This window comes from Lactuca saligna, chromosome 3, assembly GCF_052625555.1.
Source record: "Lactuca saligna cultivar CGN05327 chromosome 3, ASM5262555v1, whole genome shotgun sequence".
Classification (NCBI taxonomy): Eukaryota; Viridiplantae; Streptophyta; class Magnoliopsida; order Asterales; family Asteraceae; genus Lactuca; species Lactuca saligna.
Window position 1 is genome coordinate 7,811,410 of NC_136419.1, and position 23,116 is coordinate 7,834,525.

Genomic DNA, 23,116 nt, shown 5'->3' on the forward strand with positions numbered 1-23,116 from the left:
AGTGTTTCAAGTCTCTCTAATTTTTTTAATCCTAGTCATTTTTTCAATTTTTATTAGTAAACTTACATTCCTAAATTTGACCCCTACCCCACACGCAGTTCATGCAATGTCCCCATTGCATGATTAAGCAATTAAAAGACCATAAAATTAAAGAGGGGAAATTAGAACAAACTGCCCTATGGTAGTAGTAGTGAGGTTGAACTAGAATATTGTGTGGTTGACATCTCTTATGATAGATGGAAAATGGTACTTTGGACTGCTAATGGAATGGACTTGAATACACCAAGATATACAGACTTCAAATAGTGCGAAACAAGTAATAAAAAATGGTGAAGCTGAGTATCACCCCGACGTGGTAAAATAGGAACACTTCGTCATCTTTGAAAATCTGGACTATCATCATAAATTTCTTCAACACCATGACGTGGTAATTTATGACCACACCGTGGTTGCGTTGTTCCCAAACTTATATATCTTCTGTCCAACTCGATTTTTGGCTAAGAAAAGGTAATACCAAGGTGGTATACCCCTACATTCCACTGTAATTCTTCGTTTTCAACTAGTATAATTACCTAAACGTCATCTTCACTCAAAATCTTTTTCTTTCAAGTCGCGAGTTTCACCCCTGACTTATGCTTTTGTCTCGTTCTCTCAGAAATCATTCATCAAATCCTCTCATAAACTCACTATGCTTCTATGAAATCCAAAAACAAAACAAGTAATAAAAGGAAAACAATTAGAAAAACTAAAATTGCTCAAATCGTAACTTACTTAAAATCATAAATTACTTTAAATCCTACACAACCAAACATAAAAATAAATAAATTGTCTTCAAGCCACACCAAAACAGAAAATAAATTAAAAATGGGATAATCAATCCCCATTTCCAGCTCCACCTCCAGTGTCACCGACATCTCCTCGGCGTTCTGCCCACAACTCATCCTAAATTGGTATGTATGTGTATGAAGTGGGGTACCCGACCAGTCGATCAATAGCCATATGTTTCATCATTAGATCCATGTGTATCCCCATGTAGTTCACACCCAACCCAAATTATCATGATACCTCCTTATCGCAATATTGTAGGAATACATGGGCATCTTGTCCGCTTTGGGAATAACTGGTAGCTCTTCTTCCATAACAATGAAACTAAAGAACTACGTGGAAACAATAAATAATAAGTACTTCCATTGGATTACAAATCCCTCAAGATTCTATGTTTGATTTATTAGAAGTGCAATGTATTAATTAATTGATTACTGAATTGTAATACGAAAAGTTATCTTGAACGGATTTCCTAGTACTAATAATTAATGAACAACTAACAAAATGATCATGCAATTAGTGAACACATAAATAATTAAATATATTCGAACTATGAACAATATGATCTAGAGATTTCTTGTCAATGATCGTGACAATCAATATAATCATAACATGGATATCTAATGCTCTCTAACACAACCAAAGTCACTAATTAATATTATCTAACCATAGGCTTATGATCAAAGTACTATTCATACAAACCTAATGGTCATAAATTCATATGATTCAAGTTCATCAAGATAGAATGATCATCTAATCCTAATAATAATCAACAATAAACAATAATAATCATCACTTTAACATGAAAGGTAAAGTAATCAATCAAACACAAGTAAAAATCAAACTCAATCAATCCTACTAACAAAATCTAAGGATATCAACAAGGGTTCATCAATATCTAGTGAAAGCAAAGGTTTTTACACCATATTTAGTAAACTAAAACAGAACAACATCACCAAAAGAATGCAATACGCAATCATCAAGCAAAACCAAAGTGAAATCTTGATACAATAGCACTAGAATTTTCAATTGCTTCGATTGAATATCTAGCTTCAAAATCGACCCATGGAGCATTTTTCCTCGTGAATAATCATAGCTCTAAGGCCTCTACCTTCTTGAAATGACCTAATGTCTGAAATATACATACTTTCCAAATCTAGCTACCACAATGTGGTTAAGAGGCACTACATCATGGTTTTCATGGATATTCTGCATTCTCCAAGTCAGCTCAATGATCGCGAAGTTTCCATTTACCACATCGTGGTGGGGATCACCATAATGTGGGAGTTAGATTTCACATTTTCTCACAAACACGAAAGTCTTCTGAAATTTTGTCTAATTTTCAGATCATTTTGAATCGCCTTAATCGAAGTTACAAGTTATGAGATATGGCCAAAATACCGACAAGGGGTCATGCTGCCCAACAACATCGTTTATGTGTCCTTTTCAGCCCCATTCTCCTTTTTTGCATCACAACTCAAATTTTAATTGCAATTGAACATTTTCAAGCATATTAAGTATCATATATCTAAAAGTATACATTTTAATCAAATGTATTAAGATAACGACCTAAAATACATAGTTAAATAAGGCCATACCAAAATACCCCACACTTATCTTTTGCTTGTCCTCAAGCAAACTAGATTGTTATAATGCTATATCAAAACTTTGAGCACCAACATCACATTGAATAAACCAATTTGAATTCACAAATTATGTCTCGTCTAAATGCATATATTTGTGCCTAGACCCTAATTACTTCCCATGTCCTAAATACTCACAATTCTCATAAACGTTCTCCACTTATTTTAAACAACATTCATTTCTGCATCCCTATGAATACATCATCAGAAAACTTTCTCAACCTCAAGTTAATTTTTGTTTAGTTCCTAAGCATACATATGATAAAATAACTTAGAAATAAAAATTACAAATCAAATAATCCCTTGGGAATTTGTTTTATTCTTCATTTCTTCAAGGTCTACATACTTTGCAAACTTTTATTCAATCAACGACTTTTGACAAATTTTTTAGTTTTTAAATTTATTTTTTAAACTTTTTTCACTTTTTTTTCATATCTATTTTTTTCTCTTAAACTAAAACCTAAAAGAAAAACATATGCTTACACAATGGAAGTTAACCTCAACCATTATTGGTTAAAGGTATTTGTCTAAAGTGCAATAAATACATAAGCTTTCTTGGATACATTTCAAGTACATGATGCAAAACATATTATGTCCCTTAAACTACACAAGTCTGCGTTTTTGTCTCATGATTTCACTAAAACTGTGAAGCCATAAATATATACTATAACATATTGGCTCAACTAAACCTGTAATTAACATCAAATTATCCCACAAAATACTAGTGAACTTAGTTCTAACACAAGCAACAACTTTAAATTTACTATATTTTTCTAATTTAGACAATTTTTTCAAGTATATGTTTTGTCAGTTTTTTTAAATCTAGCATATATATATATATATATATATATATATATATATATATATATATATATATATATTTCAATGTAGCATGCTATTTTCATTTTTCAATTCCTACCCCAAACTCAAATTATACAATGCCCTCATTGTATAAAAACAATTAAAAACTTATAAATTCAAATATGGAGACAAGGAACAAACTGTAACGCCCGTAAATCCGGACTAGTCAATTTAGAGATAATAGGGGTCGAAAACAACTTTTATACAAAAGATTACTTAGAATAAATAATCTTAACCAAGTTTTATAATATGTCTCAAGGGTTCCGTACATATAAAGAACGCCGAAATCCGAGTTATAACGAAGAAGTTATGGCCCGTCGAAATTTTACGGCAAAACCTACACGGCACCGGGAGACGTAAACAGTGAATTTTTGATAAATGAATTTTTAGCCCTATCAATCCAAATAAAAATTATAGTATATTTTCAACCGAGAACATACAAAAAAAGAACGCCTAAATCTGACTTCGTATGAGGAAGTTATGAATTTTCTAAGATTTGGCATAGTAGTGCACGACCCGAAACTCGAATTTTAGTTCGAGCGGTTTTTTTTGCCTACGTGACCTAAATGAGAATTTAATATCTCATTAATAGGAACTCAACAGTAAAAAGACAGACGAAAACAGAGTCCGTATGTAGAAGTTATGAATTTTACGCGGACATTTAACAGTATAATCTCCTCGTACTGTTAAATTTAAGATCGGTCAAGAATTAGCCGACGGAGTAAAAATGAAAGTTGTAGATCTTATTTTTACCTACACGTAGATATAAATAACGTCAAAAACGGAGTTCGTATATGAAAGTTACGAATTTTAGAAGTCGGAGGTGTGTTGTGCGAAAATGGGTAATGTGACACAATCTTGGCCATTGCTTTCTCCCCAAGTCTTTCTACTAGATGGTGACATGTGGCACCAAGTTCAGCCATTTTCACCCTATATATAGAACCTCCCCCACCCACATTTTCTTCACACCTTTCTCATTCTTTCTTCTCTTTACTCTCTCTCTAGAACCTCTCTCTAGCCCCGAAACCCCCCGAAAAGCCTAGGGAACCTCCCTAGCACGAGGCGGAAGCCCCGGAGTGTTCGACAGCTCCGAGAAGAAGAGATTTTTGGCTTGGGAACGCTGCTCCAAGCAAAGCTTGGTTTTCTATAAAATCTATTGTAAGTGAGCTACATCTACGCTATTTTTAATATAGTTTTTATTTAATTATAGTAACGTTATTAGGAACTTATAATAAGTACTTGGGCTATTATTATGGGTTATATAAGTATTGTTTAACACTTATATAATAGTAATAATAGCTAGACTATTAATTAGTCTCGAAAAATAATAGACTAAACTCTAGTGGTAATAATATTAGGTTTCATCGAAGGAAATTATTTTTAAGATGCGAAGCGCTATCTGAGTTCGAAATCACCACCTTTTCAAGTGAGTGCATAGTCCCTTTCATGAACATGATTTTAATACAAGTATTAATTAAAGTATTAAATATACATTAAAGAGTTTATGTGTGAGCGCATAGTCCTTTCATGAACATGATTTTAATACAAATATCGATTGAAATATTAAATATATGTTTATGTGCGAATTATTTGATGTTGCCTGAGATACTTGTTAAAGAACATACCTGATTATATATGCTGATTTAGGATAAAGAGTAAACCTAAATTAATTACGAGGAATATTTGGTAGTGTTTTCTTACGAGAACGAGTGAATTATACTCAGAGAATAAAACCTTAGTATATGTCATTGATCCGAGAGCATAGATTAGACATAATCATTGCCCCTAGTCCGAGAGTATGGATTAGGCATAATCATTCATCATTAATCCGAGAGTATGGAGTAGTCATTCGTCCCTAGTCCGAGAGTATGGATTAGGTAAAGTCATTCATTTCTGATCCGGGAGTATGGATTAGGTAAAACGGCTAATCTTAGGTCCAAGAGTATGGATAATCTCGTTGTGAGGATCGACGGGATGGGACAAGAGTTGTTTATATATATATGGTGAAATTATATATTTTGTGAGTTTTAAACTATATATATGGTATAACATTGTGGGATTGAAATCCCTGTGTACTCACCAGGTTTCCCAACGTGACCCACTCAGTTTATTTCTATCACAGGTGTTGATATGAAGTCACATTACACCGAGAGATTAAGGAGATATAAATCACTAGTGATAATGAATGTAAGTTCTGTTTATGCTTATCTTTCTGTATTGACGATGACATCCTAAATGTTTTAAAATGTATAAAAATACTTTTCTTCGGAAGTGCTTTGATAACGTATTTATCATGTTTTACTGGGAACAAATTCCACAACATTTTTATTAAAAGAGGTACTCTGATTTTTATAAAGCAAAAACAAAATTGGTCTTTTCTGGCCGTGAAAATGGGGATGTCACACACACTCTCCCTGGGTATGTAGTCGCGAGATTGGATTGACTGTTGTGGGTTACTTGTTGATACTAGCTTGACTTTGTTTGCTGGAAAACTTTTGGAATTAAACTGACTTTTTGAGTTTTGTGGACTCGTGCCAACAAAATAAGAACCAGACAATTAAAGTTCACAACTCGAAAATCTAACTGGGGTGTTGCCACGTTGTGCCAAGTTGTTGGCCACAACATGGACCCTGTAGAAACTGGAACTCAATTGCGAGAAAATCATTGTTACAAACGCATAGTGAGAATTGGCACATCGCAGTCTTTGAATGTCAAGAAAGTAGTCTCGATGTAATAAAAAGTCGTGTCTCGAGAGAGCTAGGACTGCACCGCATCTTCATGAAAACTCTAAATTCTTAATCGTTGAATGGATTGACCAATCAGGAAGTAGCTATTTTCTCGACCGATCCCTCGTATAGGGTTTTTCCCATATGTAGCACTGAAATCTCAATAGACTCCTTGGTTTGCTCCATGTCAAATGTATACCCCACACGTATTTGTGTGTCACGCTTCTTGCATTCTTCTCGTAATACTCCATCCCACACTTGCATTTTTACCTATCATCAATTTATTAGCTAGAAATTTCTTGAAAAAAAAGTAAGAATCATCAAAATCACTTTTATTCAAAAATAAAATTAAAAAAAAATTAAAATGAAAAGAAAATGCAAACTAATTTAAAGTTGGGTTGTTGGCCGCTAAACGCTTCTTTTCGTGCGAGTCTTGAGCTAGACTCACAACTTAATAAAATTCTAATACAATTGTTGCAAATCCGTCCGTTGCATTTAATATTATTTTTGGACTGATTTGTAAGATTTGACTTTTTTGTTTTGAAAATCGACCAATTGAGCGAGCATCTATCGAATTCCAAAAAATTGACAATGGTGGGGACCGGTTGGACACTTGTCAGAAAAGGATTTTAAATTAGAACATTCTTCAAATATGGAATCGTCACCCCATGCTTTGAAACACAAACCGGAAAAAAACAGTGGTCCACGGCATGGTGATGATCATACCACAACGTGGTTCCTGCTTTCCAACTTGTTCATGTTCTTCGTCTGAGTCTTCAACTAACAACCTCTCCAGCTCATCCACATCTTTTTTTAGACCAAATAGATCATCAAGTGCCTGCAACTCATGCTCAAAAATAGCATCAAACATATTCATTTAAATAAATAAATAAACTAAACTATAAACAAAATTTAATCAGCAAATAAAAAATATGAACTAAACATGACCGTTCCCTAACAACGACGCCAAAAACTTGATAAATATTTTATGTACCAAGTAATAAACCAACTAATCTAGACTAAATAATACGTGATAGGCAGTGTACCTGATCGAATAGCATGATAATTCAGCTAAGCAGGGTATAAAACACATAGAATGTAAATAACAGTTAAAATACTACTAGATGTTACCTAATTTAAACAATTAAGTAAAGAGGGTTTTTTTTTTTCTAATTTTGCAAGTCTAGAAACTTAAAAACAATTATCACCAAAAACTATTAAACTAACAAGGAGAAAATCAACTAAGGATTAAAATAAGATATTAAAGATACTTCCGTTTCAATACGATTCACACTACTCTTATGACTGATTTATTGGAAAAGTGCAATGGATTGAGTTGTTTGTTGCTTACCGATTTTTTGATTAGACTCTATGATCAAATGAATAATCTTTTAGTAAAACTAATTCACTCATACACTGATCATGTGGATAAAAAGCTTAGAATACTAGTATTAAGTTCGAGTTATGCTAAACTTGAACTAATGATTGGCATTAATGGATAATAACATCAATTAAATACATGAATGATCATCACATATTAGCTTCCACATTAATTTACCTACTATTTTATTTAACCCTAGGTTTATGATCAAAACAATAGTCTTACAGCTTTGATGGTCACAAAATCATAAGATTCAAGTTTATCAAATAAGAATGATCATCTAATTCAGAAAAACTCAGAAATATACAAAAGAAGTAGTTGTCATTAACACAAAAGGGTCTTTAACAAGGTATCATAACAAATAAGCAACTATTAACAATCCAAGATCCAATAAATCAACACATAGTCATAGTGATCCTCTACTCTAAACAGAAGCTAGGGTTTTTAACCCATGAATACTGGAAACAAACTCATAAAAATGGAATCTACTTTGCTAAAAATGATCAAGATAAAGTAATTAAGTGATTAAAAATGATGTTGCCTTTAGATCTCTTCAAAACCAAGCCTTAGATCAATCTCTATGTTCCAGAACCTCCAAGGAATGTTTTTGGCCTCCAAAAGTCGATGATAGCTTCCAGCCTCTCTCCGGGATGAGAGAGGAATCGTTCTATTTATAGAACACGAATTTGGCCTACCATGTTGGGATCCACCGTCACCATGTCGTGGTCTTCATTAAAATGGTGTATCCACCAAGTCACTATTTAATCGGGAATTCTACATTCACCACAGTGTGGTTGGCGATCACCATGTCGTGGTCTTCAAGTTTCAAGACTTCTTTGACTTAAATCTAAATTCCCGCTTCCAGCTCCACAATAGCTTCCTTTTAATCCTGAGCATGTCTTCACTGCTACAAAACGGATTTTAAATAAATTAAGTACCTTTTGTTCTATGATGAGCATAAATGTAGCAAAATGTATTAAAATAATGCATGAACTATATAACTAAATATGCACATATTAATTATACAGATCTAACACTCTAATACATAACCGACATAATATCAATTCAATATACCATGATACATAATCCAGTGGGTCGGCATTGATGTCTTCGACTCATAAGTACAGTGAGTAAAACTCACCTTACAGTCTGAAAAGATAGGAGAAAAGAGCGTTGCTTCAAATGCCAACTCTATAGGTCACCTATACAACAACCAGTGACCTAAACCCAAACTACAACTCAAATACCCCAAAATGCCCCTAGGTCAAACTTGGTTAAATCACCGTCAAAGTCAAAAATTCAATCTATATTGAGTACGCCTTGCATACTCCCCTCTGTGTCTAGTGTACTCCCCTCTGTGCCTCTCAAATCCACGGGTTCGAAACCTGGTATGGGCAACGTACCTCTAAGTATGCCCAATGTACCAAGCAAAATCTCTAATTTTCCATTAAGTTCTTATTTCATTAAGCACAAAACCAAACTTCATATCTAGGTAAAAAGGGATATCTTAATGGATAAAGTATATGACTTTATCCATTTGCATGCATACTAGACGGTAAAAACTCAAACCCTTGGTCCAAAAGTTATCCAAAGTCCCAAAACACTTACATGGCTTAATGAGGATGTCAAAGCTCTTATTTTTATGAAATTATGAGCTTACAACTACATATAACTACATTTCAAGGACCTGGAGTAGCTCATACTCTACTAGACCAAACTATAGGACTAAAAGTGTACTCAAACTCCATACTAGAAAGATCTAAGCAAATAACTCATGAAGATCTGAACTTTATACCTCCAAAGGATGCTTGAGGGTGAGATACTAATGGATCTAAGTGGTCTTGAGCTTCCAAGATGATTTCCCCTCCTTCTTCTTACTTCAAGCACACAAAAAAGGCACTCTCTAGCTCAAAATGCTCACACAATGGATTAGGGTTTGTAAAGGGACTATTTGGGGGATGGAAGTTGATGAGGGAAAAGGTCTTGAGGATATAATGATGCTTAAATAGGGTACAAACTAGAAAAATTAGGCTTTGAACCTCAAACATGTACACCCTACGTATGTTGAGTACTTAACACAAACACGCGATTTCGTTAAGTGGATAATGGGACCAATTTTGCAACAAATTTCATACTAATGGTAGAAATGGAAAATACATGGATTAATGAGTTTTACAAATGGTTGTTAAACCCATCCGATAGACTAACACATATTCACCATTTAATTGATATTTTGGTAATCAAATATTAATTTGGATTTTTCCATGTCAAAACTATTGTTACCTATTGGAAACAATGTGGCACCTTGGGGATGAGGGGAGGTGCTTTCACGTTTTTTAATATATTATTTAAGTTTATAAATCAAGGTACCAAAGCTGCACTTGGATGATGCCAATGTGATGGTATATAGATGATAATAAAGTCAAGAATAATCCAAGAAGATCGTGCAATCCAAAAAAACACCTGCAAGAAAGGCATTGGAATAAGAAGTTATAAATGTAAGTTAGTAATGGATGTACCACACGATCACTTGGAGTCTACTTTATGAAAAAAAATCCGACGAGTCGGTTTAGATGTTTAATCCACCTAATAACTTGAACTTACATTTTAAAGAAAGCACGCCAAGTACATGGTTTATGTTACCAAATTGTTTATTTGAGGGTTTCATGTTTCAGAGGTTTTTATTGTAATTCTTGAGTCCCGATTATGCTTTTCCATACTTTTATTTGTGGTTTTATATTCCATAGGAAAGTAGAAGGATGGAGCAAAACATGAAGCCATTAATCGTATTTGCTAAAAACAAAAAAATTGTTGAAATGTAGTGAGGGTGTGGAGCGCCTCTTCAATGGCCCAGAGCGCCTCCAACCCAATGGGTTGAACATGTTTTTAGAGTTTTGGAGCTATTTTAGGTGCATTAACTCAAAGACACTTGTCATTTCTTAGCCTCCAGATACCCTATAATGTTCCTTGAGTGAAACCTTAGCATCCTTTGAGTATTGTAAGCTTATCCTCTCTCTTTGAACCATTTTTTGTGTTTATTTGGGTATTTTAGTGAAGTTTGAAGATCAAGAAGGTTTCTTTGGTTGCATAGATGGTGGTTTCAAGTGTAGATCCAACAATCTTACTTCATTTTTAGACATTTGTGAGTATAAAGCTTCAAACTTGCTCTTTGGTTTGGTAGATCTTACTAGTTGTATTTTTCAATTTTTGGTCCATTTTGTTTGTAATATTGGAGTCGAAGGAACTCTAGCACCTTTTGAGAACTTTGGAATGTCCCTTGGACCTTTTGGACTAAGAAAGTTGGGATCTCTTGTTTTCCCATTAAGTTATGCAAGTGATATGGTCCTTTAGGTCACTTTAAGTGTTAAAGTTTAGATCTTGCATGTTGGGGATGTCTTGATGGATAAAGTTGGAAACTTTATCCTTTAATACATCACTGGGAACCAGATCTGGAAAATTGAGTCGCGACTTAATGGATTAAATCTATTTACCCTTATGAAAAAGGTCGGTGCGCGGCATGTTGGGCTTGGGCGTGGTATGTTTTTGGGGTTTTTCTATATGCACTTTTGATTGTCTGAAAGCACGACTATTTTGTCTTCTTATTGGTACAGAGCACTTGTTGACTAGATAGTTGACTTTTCGACTTTGACTGTTGACTTTTGGGTTAAAGTTGAAGGTTTTGAGCTATAGACTGAGGTTTAGCTTACGTTTGGTTTAGACAATTCATATAATTGATTCTTTGGACTTCGAGTAGTTGGATCCAGTTCAATCTTTTCACTATATTGTAGGATATTAGGTGTCGTTATATGCTTTTGTCTTTGTTACTTTTGCATGAATGTTACATGAGCGAGATCCGTTTATTATTTAAGAGCATAATATGCTGTTATTTTGGAAAAACCCTGTAAATATTATAAAAGGTCAAAGTAATAAAAAAGGTTAAATCTTCTTATTCTAAGCTATGATTTTTTTTTTTTTGAATTTTTGAAAAAACCGTTATAAACAAGTGATGTTGCTGCAAATGCCTTGTTAGATAAATTGATAAAAAAAAAAAAAAAATTGTGTATACAAAGAAAAAAGGAAATGAAGGTCGGGTAAAGAAATATGAGTATGCTCCGTAGTCCATACTTATGCATTTCAAATTTCAAACAGAAGAAGACAAATAGTGGACCGAGACCGAGCCAAGCCGCGATTTAAAGATTAAACCGGACGCTAGAAAAACCGATAATAGCAGGTTAAACCGGTGACCCAAAAGCAAGATTGTGTGTGATTGACCGTACACAGTGTGCGTGTGTCTTATTCATTTGCAGGTCGTTTCCAATGGCAGTTGGTAAGCATTTAGTGTGTGTATACTCTCTCTCTCTCTCTCTCTCTCTCTCTCTCTCTCTCTCTCCTTGTGTTCTGTATATTCCAACAAGAGAGAATCTTGATTGATCAACAATTTTCCCCGCAAAATCTCTCTCGAACTTTGATACATTTCTCCTCTAGAGAGCCCCCAGGAAGAATTCCCAATTTTTATCACTCAAATCGGACCCCAAATTTGAATTATATATCCCGTCAAACCCTTGTGACCTCTGTTTCACACTCCCCACTTCTCGCCTTTTATGGCTCTGCTGAACTTCAGTGTTGTATGAGGTAATGACTACGATTAATCTTTGTATTCTCGTTTCATTGCATTTTAAATTAGTTCAGGCTTCATCGGTATCTAATAATCTAGTGTATAAAATTGAAAGATTTAATTGATACTAGCCTGTTTGTTCAAAAGGATTCTGTGTAGTGTCATGTTAATTGAAGATTCGATGTTTAATTCATAGAATTATTTCCGTGCATTTTACATCGCCCGTCAAGCTTAATCATCGGCCTTTTGAATAAATTTGGGATTCTAATCACAATATCGCATTTATAAATACGGGTGTTGTTGATTTTAGAGATATTCAGTTGAAATTCATATGATTGCATACATGGTTCGGAGTTTCATGCTTTATAATATCTGAACTGAGTGAAATTGATCGGGGATTTAATTCAGTTTGTTAACAATGAGTTGAAATGTTCGAAAATAGTATTAATAAATTGTTTTATGAATGGTGATTTTTTTTATTATTATTTTTTTTTATATTAATTTTTTTTTTTAAAACTCAAGTTGATGTTCTTGAAGACCCCAGTGGTAAAATTGAGTTTACAAATGCTATCGATGAATAAATTTATATATTATATGTGCATTCGTTCGATTCATTTATTGTTTTCAAACCGAATCCGTGAACGATAGGGAGATCCAATGACCTTGTGGGTCATTTTGCATTCAACATTCTCTTAAAAGTTTCGTGTCAGAATTTAAAGATTCAATCTTTTAAGCTCAAGCAGATAAGAACACACACTCTCTCTCTCTCTCTCTCTCTCTCTCTCTCTCTCTCTCTCTCATCATTTCAAAATTTTGATTAATTTAAAAAAAAATGGTTTAAATTCTTTCACCATTGGAGCTAAGTTGCTGTTTAATTCCGTTTTTCAATCAGATTATTCGCTATCGTTAACAAATTTCTATCGTTTTACACTTAGTTCACTCATGGTAAGAAGTGTAAAATTTAATAAAAAAGTAAGGAACTTGAGGTCGCAGTAATGGTCTTTTAGGGTTTCTAATCACAATTTCTGTTTTTTTGGTTCTTTCAGGAATTCGGAGTTGCTGGTGTTTATCTATCCAATTGTTCAAATCTATGCTGAATGTCAGAAAGACGAAGTGCATGCATGATAGCAAACCCCTGAATTTACTTTAGATCATTGTGTTGGGAGTTTTGAATAGGAAATATAAAAAAAAATTGTTAGAAAAAATTAATAGGAATGTTGGAACCAGAGCTGTTTTCTTCTCGAGTGTTCTCTCCTTTTCGTGAGGAAAGTGGGGATGAAGAGCTTTCTGTTCTTCCTAGGCATACAAAAGTAATCGTAACAGGAAACAACCGAACAAAATCTGTTTTGGTGGGTCTTCAAGGCGTTGTCAAGAAGGCTGTTGGCCTCGGTGGTTGGCATTGGCTGGTATTATTCCGTTTATTATTATTATTATTATTTTTTTTCTCTTGCTTTTAATTCAATTTCATGCACCCTTTGTTACTTTGAATCTTTTGGTCACACTAATTAAGGAGAAAAAAAAGGGGGGAAATAGCATGCCAAAATGATTGAAATTGTACATGAGATGGGACCATCAAAATTCGATTTTGTTCAAATAATGTTGTTAGTAGTAGTGGTGACATTAGATATAATCAAATGTGGTATCATGAAAGTAAAGTGTTTTTTTTTTTTTTTTTTTTGAGATCTTGGATTTTTTTTTATGTGTCTAACTTTTATGTGATAGATAGGGTGATCATGATAACTGCAACTTTCCCTTTTTTTTTGTTGCAAGCTAAAACAAATTTACCGATTGTCACCTATAAAATCAATTTTGGTCAACAAGATTCTTTTATTATGTCATCATTAAGAGCCTATAATTGAACAGGGAGTCATGAAAGTGAACGCTTTTTCTTGAACCCATTTTTTATATTCGTTATCTTTTATGGGTTTCATAAAAATTCCTTAACCCCTTTTTTTTTTTTAACCAAATTTTCGACTTTTACCAGGTTCTGAAAAATGGAGTTGAAGTGAAGCTGCAAAGGAATGCTTTGAGTGTTCTTGAACCCCCAACTGGTCATGAAGAAGATGATGAGTATGAATTTGATATTTCAAGCAGTGGTTCTGATGTCAATGAGTTTCGTAAGTTGTTGATACTTTTTTCAATATAATAAATCAATTCATGTGGGAGTGGGACCCATTATCAAATCAACATTAAGTTTTGTTTTTGTGTTGTTGAATTTTGATTGGCAGCAACCGCAACAGAGTTCAGCAAACTGAACAAACCTAGAGTTCGTTACACAAGACCGTGGGGTCCATCTCCATCAGTGAAGTCTGCTAATCGCAATGGTTGCAAAGAAACTCAATCCAATATGCACGCATGTTATCCTGTAAGTTGGAATCAAATTTAAATTTTTGTGGTCAAAGTATGCGTATTTCTTTCGCAACTGAAAATCTAATGTAACGAATTAAACTATTATGAATTTCTTTGTAAGGGTAAAATAGTCATTTTGTTTCTCGTTAAGACGGTTTTTATGCTTTTGTGTGAATGAGCAGAAAGTGAACTTCTCGAAGCTCGGAACCAACACACTATGGCGATATTACAGCACCTTCAACCTTGTAAGATTCATAAGCAACACAAATTCATTTCTTGTTTGTTAAATGTCATACATTATTTCAACATGTGATTTTTTTTTGTTTTGTTTAATATATTAGGGTAACATGCACTCTAATCCAACAAAGGAACAGCTGGTTAATGCGGTTCACAAACACTTTGCTTCCCAGGTCCTCAATTCTTGTGATCATTTAAGCTGTTTTAAACTTTGTGCACTTGTTAGCAAACTGCTGACCATTGTGTTTTCAATGATGTAGAAAGTAAGTGAAATGGAAGCAATAATGGAGTTCATCAATGCAGCCAAGAGGCGAAAATCTGGAAGAAGCCAAAAGGATCAAAATTGATAGAGAAAGAAAGAGAGGAGGATGTTGATGTTGTGTGTGCGCGTGCGTGTTGTTTGTGTATACATACTATTATCCTAACCGATTAGCGCCAACTCTTAATTGTAGACGACTTAACTGGAGATAGAAAAGCTTGTTTCTTGGCTTTATGATGATCTCTCCTTCATCTTTAATTAACCATGTAATATTGAGCCACCTTCTAGGCTTCGTTTATATCTAAATCGTATCTCATTGCAATCAATGCATAATTTTAGCATGTTTTTATGACTTTTCCGCAAGTATTCAATCTAAATATGATTTTCTTTTTCTTGTAAATACTCATCATCATCATTGATGGTGAAAAGTGTTCGGCTTTAGTTACCCGATCGACCAGTCGTACTTACCAACCTTGTAAAACTATCAACATGAGTTTTAAGACGGTTTTTTTGATACACCTTTTAGAAGATACACATCTTCAACACGATACAAACTGAATATTGTACGCAAGTTTTTTAATTACAAACTTCACATATATAATATTGAAAAGTTAATATTAAGTGAAATTTGTTAAATACATGTATATATAGATTAGTGTTATTTGTTACTTCTAAACTATAGTTTAAGGTCCTTTGGGTATCTTTTGTATTTATTTCTAGGAGTGAAAATGTAATACAAACACCTTAAGGTTTTCCACAATATCAAATATAGTATCAAACCTAGTCTGTATTGGTTTCTCACCACCACTGCCAACGATCATCTTCTTCCGCTGCCCATTTTTCCGGCCGACCTCTGTCTCCCTATCATTGTCAAACACCAACAAAGACTCTCCGGTCGCTTTCATCTTCTTGGTTATCATCTACATCAACCCTCATTTACCAAGACTTATTCCATTGTCTTATTACCAATATCCCCCCTCCCCTTCCGATAATTATCTTCCTATCCTTTGTTTTTACATGCTTTTGGACCTCTACCCTCTACGATGACAGAATCATCCTCAAACTCCAAAAACTCCACTATCAGACATATTTAGTTTCAAACTATTTGTCAATGGTTTAAATTGCATGTTACGACACCGTATTTTTCTTAAAGTTTCCCCTTTATTTTTTTGTAGGTTGTCATGTTCAGGTTGATCGGGTGGTGGCTTCTTTTGATGTGAAGAATCTTCAAATATGTTATTATTAGTTACATTTATGATGCACGTTTAGATTCTTATTACACATCTATATTCATCTATTCTTCACCGCTGCAAAAGTTTGATAAATTTATCATGAAGGATGTTGAGACTTCTTTGGATTTTGAAGATATGAAAGCGTACATGAAACATGCTATTCTAAGATGGAAACATAAAATACTTTAACATAAAGAGGAGTAAGTAAGGAAATCAATTTTAAAGCAAAAAACTCATAAAATAAGCATAGTATTGTCTATTACAATACTTTTAATTAGTTTTCCTATTAAGACATCATACTTTGAAGAAACTACACAATCTTTTGTTTTGCACGAGTAGCTTCGGGAGACGTGTTCGTGTGTGATTAGATTGTTTCAATATTTTTTTAATGAAAAACGAACAAATTCTAATCTCAAGCTACGACTCATGTACCATTTCAACTGATTCAAGAAGATTAGGTTCATTTAGATTGATTTTTTTATGCAAAAAGATAAGGGTAAATGTCACAAAAAACACTTTTTTACACAGAAATTCGATTTTGACATCGTGTTTTTTTTTTTTGTATCAATTTTGACACTGTGTTTTCCAATTTGTTACAATTCTGACCACTTGACCGGTTAACCAGGTTACATGCTGACGTGGCATGATGATGTATCAGTTTTTGATGACGTGGCATGCTGACATGATATGCTGACGTATCAAAATTGATTTTTTTTTCCATAAAAAACACTAAGTTTTCACTTTTTTTCGATTTTGACACTAAGTTTAACTTTTTATTTCAATTTTGACACTGTGTTTTTTTTGTTCCAATCGAACATCTTTTATCAAATTTTGTTCAATTTTATCTATTTTCTATTTGAAACCGTATAAATATATATTTTTATTACATTTTAAACCGTATAAACATATATTTTTCGTTTAAAAACCACATTTTCATTTAAATACAATGTGTTTTTTTTTCATACATTCAAAGCATTAGTTATATCATGAGAATCACACTAACCATAAGCTTCTAATAAGATATAAAAATTTGATGGGTTGCAAACTTGATATCTGAGTTTTGATTGACTACACGCCTCCAAACCTTCAAACACATTTGAAAGTTGCATATTTAATATAAAATACAATTTTTATATAACTAATACATATTTATATATAAAATTATGGTTTGAGTGTAAAAAAATGTATTTATACAAAACTATGGTTTTTAAATGAAAAAAAACATATTTATACGGTTTTAATGTTTTAAAATAATATTTATACGGTTTCAAATAGAAAATTATCAACATTGAACAAAACTGAGAAAAATGATGTTCGATTTGGAACAAAAAAACATAGTATCAAAGTTGAAAGAAAAAATTAAACTTAGTGTTAAAATCGAAAAAAAAAATTAAAAACTTAGTGTTTTTTGTTAGAAAAAAAATTCAATTTTGACACGTCAGCATATAATATCAGCATGCCACGTCATCAAAACTGACACGTCATCATGCCACGTCAGCATGTAACCTGGTTAACCGGTCAAGTGGTTAGAATTGTAACAAATTAGAAAACACAGTGTCAAAATTGACACAAAAAAAACACAGTGTCAAAATCGAATTTCTGTGTTAAAAGAGTGTTTTTTGTGTTATTTACCATTTTGTGTGATTTACCCAAAAGATAAAAATGCCAAAAAAAAAAAAACATTTTGGAATTTTTATAAATTCAAACTAAGAAATAGTTGAAAACAAATTTTTTGATGAAATGCATGTGGAATCTAAATCTTTTTTTTAATGTTTTTGATGAAATGTATGTGGAACTAGAACCTAATGTACAATGACCCCTTCCCAAGCTTAAGATTAAGAATCGTCCTCGATATTCGGGGAGGGTAGGGCAACCTACTGACCGCGGGGGGTCCAATGCTGCAAGAACTGCATAATCTTAGAATGGTTACTTTGTACCGTTTGTGTCAAATGTTGAACAAATGTGTTGGTTGCAGACAAATCAGCACGAATGTCGACAACAACTTGACTAAGGAGATCAAAACGCCTTATATATGTGTCATGGTGCTGAGTTGCCCGTTGGGTGTAGAAGTAATGTACGGTCTTTACCGGGGCAACATAAGTAGACCCCCATGTAGTGGGAGGAGTGGAGTGAGCGGGAGGAATAAGGAGATTAGCATGAGTGTCGTCTTCGTGGTTGACGACCAACTGCTCAGGAGCTCTCGGGTTGGACTCAGGGGCGTGTGGAATGGAATATGCAGAAAATATTTTTTCGTGGACACCATCGAGTTTGAGTGATGTCTTGTTGGAGCTGGAGGGAGCTGAAGTTCCCAGCAGGAACTTAGAAATGGTGTTCACCCTGCACCAACCATGTAAAACTACCATCGCTTTCTCTGCGGAAGAAATATGAGGCTACAAGGGCATTGGATGTGATGGTACAGGAGCCTTGTGTGATTTTCTTGAGATTTGGGTGCTTGCTATCAAAAAGCTCGACACAAGTAAGGCGGGTGGCAAGATAAGTGATAATCCTGCCATAGTGAATAGGGTTGGAATTGCTAGTGGAGACCTTGAGAAGTTTGGAAGCAAGAAATGCGTCAAAATGCGGTCTCTTCAAGCTGGTGACCATGCACCAAAGAATTTCTAGCAATAATTCAGAGAACCACCCTTAAGACCGGATGAATGATTTGAGATGCTTTGGTGGATTGAACCTCATACACATCAAGTCTCGTGATTTCCTTCCAATAGGCTTTGTCTTGGGTTTTGAAAGGGATATTTTTCTCTCGCATGTATCCTAATTTGGGACCATAAGTATTGTATGTAGAAATCCCAACAAACCCACTAAGATCCTTTAGATTCGGAAAAAATTACAACTGCATGAGACGGAATGAGAGACTTTTGGCTTTGTCATTGAATTCCAAAGATTGTAATAATCCATGAACATTTGAAAATAATTACATACCTGGAATCGGGCGTTACACTTAGGACCATTTTGATGTGTACTTTCCAAATATACTGACCATTATAAAAGTGGTATAACTTTTTGGTCACTCATTTTTTACTCTATTATTATTATTATTATTATTTAACTGATCATATTTTTCCTAAAATATGAAAAGTTCTATTATCATCATTTGTTGATGCTAATCTCTAATTTCGGTCGATGATGGAAATTTCCTAATTGTCATAGTTTTTATTCTTCCCAATTCCATATATTGGTCCATAAACAAAAGGGTAAATGACAAAAAAAAAACACTCTTTTAACACAGAAATTCGATTTTGACACTGTGTTTTTTTGTATCAATTTTGACACTGTGTTTTCTAATTTGTTATAATTCTGACCACTTGATCGGTTAACCAGGTTATATGCTGACGTGGCATGATGACGTGTCAGTTTTGATGACGTGGCATGCTGACATTATATGCTGATGTGTCAAAATTGAATTTTTTTTTTCTCACAAAAAACACTAAGTTTTTAATTTTTTTCGAATTTTAAGTTTAATTTTTTCTTTCAACTTTGACACTATGTTTTTTTGTTCCAAATCGAACATCATTTTTTCCAATTTTGTTCAATGTTGACAATTTTCTATTTGAAACCGTATAAATATTATTTTAATACATTAAAACCGTATAAATATGTTTTTTTCATTTAAAAACCATAGTTTTGTATAAATACATTTTTTTACACTCAAACCATAATTTTATATATAAATATGTATTAGTTATATAAAAATTGTATTTTATATTAAATATGCAGCTTTCAAATGTGTTTGGAGGTTTGGAGGCGTGTAGTCGATCAAAAAACTCAGATATCAAGTTTGCAACCCATCAAATTTTTATATCTTATTAGAAGCTTATGGTTAGTGTGATTCTCATGATATAACTAATGCTTTAAATGTATGAAAAAAACACATTGTATTTAAATAAAAATGTGGTTTTTAAACGAAAAATATATGTTTATACGGTTTAAAATGTAATAAAAAAATATATTTATACGGTTTCAAATAGAAAATAGATAAAATTGAACAAAATTTGATAAAAGATGTTCGATTGGAACAAAAAAACATAATCTCAAAATTGAAATAAAAAGTTAAATTTAATGTCAAAATCGAAAAAAAGTGAAAACTTAGTGTTTTTCATGGAAAAAAAATCAATTTTGATACGTCAGCATATCATGTGAGCATGCCACTTCATCAAAAACTGACACGTCATCATACCATGTCAGCATGTAACCTGGTTAACCGGTCAAGTGGTCAAAATTGTAACAAATTGGAAAACACAGTGTCAAAATTGATACAAAAAAAACACGGTGTCAAAATCGAATTTCTGTGTAAAAAGAGTGTTTTTTGTGACATTTACCCTAAACAAAAACAATTACCTTTGTATCACCGTAAAGCCATATAAAAAGAACCACGCCGACATCAAGACTCTAAGAAACTCTTTTATTTTACAAAGAATGATATAACCTTATTCACATAATTAGTTTCTGCTTTAAAACAAAAAGAAAATCCTAAAAAATCTAGAATAAGAAATACATTGATATAATTCACAAGGTTATCAATCCTGAGAAGATACAATATGAATCATTATTTTGGAAAATGAAACTAAATTACAGAACTGAAGTAGTAATAAGATAGGGTCGAATAAGTACCTTGAGCCAAGCTAGCGGAGCCATGAGCATGGTGGAGTATTCCTCAAGTACAAGACACAATTTTCATTGATTAACACTAACTTAAATCTGCACCTGGAAAATCAAGAATTAGTGAACATTGATAGAGATCCATATTCATGAGAAACCCGATGTATCAGATAGAAAGGGATACAAATGGCAGAGTATTGTAAGGCAATCATCTGAGTCCATAATTCCAATCTCAAGCCGAATAAGATAAATTAAAAAAATGCAATCTAGATTCAACCCTTCAGCCCACTTAGCCAATGTTTCAAGAATCAAGAAACCAACAAAAATACACAAAAACTACTTACCAGTTGTGAGATAATGAAGAGAAAAAAATCAGCATCTAGGTTTTTTTTGGTTTTAGAGAGAAGGAAGAAGATACGGTGTGATGTGTAACACCTTGTCTTGGGTCGTTTCATAATTTAGGGCCATAACCCGAGGATCAAGTATCATAAGGTTTCGGGATTTGGGAATGAGGGGTTTAGTCCCATTTAGAGGTGGATAATGTAGGTTGTGGGTACTGAGTGCTCAGTTTCTGTTTGGAGCCCAAAGGTATAATGTAAAGTGATGGTGTGGGAATTTCTTGAATTTTGTATCTAAGTTCGGAACGTTTCATGGTGAAGGAGAGTTGACAGGATTGTAGAGCTTCTCATTACCTTTTTGTGGATATAAAGAATGTCGAAATCGGAGTTGGAATGAAGAAGTTATGACCGTTTGAAGTTTCGAGGATTTTAGGCTAAGCCATGTACGCTGGGCGTACAGGGGGTAGGATAGGCGTACAAGGCTCAAGTGTGATCGCAAAAGGTAACCACGTACGTTGGGCATACGTTCCATATGATGAGCGTACGGACATCTAGGAAAAGCCTTAATTTTTTGGGTTAGGACCCTATTTAAACACTTTATCTTTCTCTTGGACCTTCTTATCATGCCACGCGTCATGCCTAACAACAATGTTATGAGGCTTTTTGTAACGGCGAAGTCGAGCCTCATGCCATGGCACGCCTTGGTGAGCGCTATGGCGTGCCTTTTAGAACACTAGTTTGGGACATATTTTGACTATTAGGGTTTTGGGCTTTGTTGGGCCGCTATCCCTTCTGAATTTGGGCCATTATGAGGCTTTGGGCCTATATTGGATTTTAGGTGTCCTTTAGGAATTGGGCCACAATTGGGCTTTTAGTATCATGGAGTTGGGCTTCAGTTATTGGGCCAAGTGAGGGAATGGTAAGATGGTCTTTTACCCTGGGTGTTGGACAAATGAACTAGATTCCCGGTTATGGTTTATGGCTTGATTACTAATTAGGGTTTTATTTGATTGGTTAGCGTGGGGACTCTCCGGTTCAACAACCCGAGCATCTGTCTGTCTGATAATAGACTAAGGTGAGTTTGCTCACTATAATGTAGGACACTAGGATATGTTATGTGTTTGTAGTCTTTGTGACTCCTGTTGTATGTGTTATATGCATGTGTGACCGTTTGCTATATGTATATGGGATGAAATAGACATGGGGGTGAAATAGACGCAGTACAGCCTAGTGCTGACATATGAGTTGAAATAGACTTGGGGTGAAATAGGCACGGGGGTGAAATATACCCGATACGGCTTTGTGCCGACACATGAGTTGAAATAGACTCGGGGTGAAATAGACCCGACATAGCCTTGAGCTGCCAGATATGTATGGTATGCGGTATTTTGGGGAACTCTCAGCTTCGTGTGCTTATGTTTTATGTTTTAAATGTTTTTGAGGTACTCCTAGTCCACGAATGAAGGGCCCAGCTTGATCGCAACGCATCCACCCATGTTTCCATACTTTATGATTTTGTGAATTGTACTATGATAACTATTTTACTTTCATGTACTTTTGAATGCTTAAAATGATCAAAGAATGTTTATGGTTAATTTAAAAACCAAAATTTTACCTTATAATTTTTGGGATGTTTCAAGTTGGATAGATGATGTTGAACCTATACACAAATCGATGGAAACATGGAGCAAAAACGATGGGAAATAGAGAGTGAGAAAAATGGAGTTAGAACTAGGGTTATGAAGAGAGGTAGGGTAGAGATATGGAACAAAAATCATGTCTTAGGTTTCTCATTCGCTATGTTACAGTGTATCTCTTGTCGTTGTAAATGGAGTTATACTAAAAAGGGTAGATTAGATTACGATGAAATCGGATATTGAGATAGGGTATTGGTTTGATTGACTGGATTATGTAATACTTTCTAATATTAAATGTTGATTTTCGGGATGTATCTTCATGAAGGAATGAGTGGGAATAAGATTATATGTGAAAATGAAATATTCATATAGGATCTATTTGGTACAAGGAATGAAATC

At 33.9% G+C, this 23,116-nt stretch overlaps 1 protein-coding gene across 1 annotated transcript; it reads left to right on the forward strand.

The window, feature by feature from the left end:
• The first annotated feature begins 11,928 nt into the window (after window positions 1-11,928).
• Window positions 11,929-15,222, forward strand: LOC145034380 (uncharacterized). Its single transcript, XM_078982774.1, has 7 exons — window positions 11,929-12,068; window positions 13,098-13,457; window positions 14,036-14,168; window positions 14,280-14,416; window positions 14,583-14,645; window positions 14,742-14,810; window positions 14,898-15,222. Exons 2-7 carry the CDS (start codon window positions 13,266-13,268, stop codon window positions 14,982-14,984), a joined length of 681 nt encoding a protein of 226 aa, XP_078838900.1. The 5' UTR covers window positions 11,929-12,068; window positions 13,098-13,265; the 3' UTR covers window positions 14,985-15,222.
• Window positions 15,223-23,116: the final 7,894 nt, after the last annotated feature.

Coding starts and splice junctions, on each gene's coding strand:
- LOC145034380 (XM_078982774.1), top strand. CDS start 13,266: ATGTTGGAACCAGAGCTGTTTTCTTCTCGAGTGTTCTCTCCTTTTCGT. Junction 14,169..14,279: donor TTCTGATGTCAATGAGTTTC/GTAAGTTGTTGA, acceptor TTTGATTGGCAG/CAACCGCAACAGAGTTCAGC. Junction 14,811..14,897: donor ACAAACACTTTGCTTCCCAG/GTCCTCAATTCT, acceptor TCAATGATGTAG/AAAGTAAGTGAAATGGAAGC.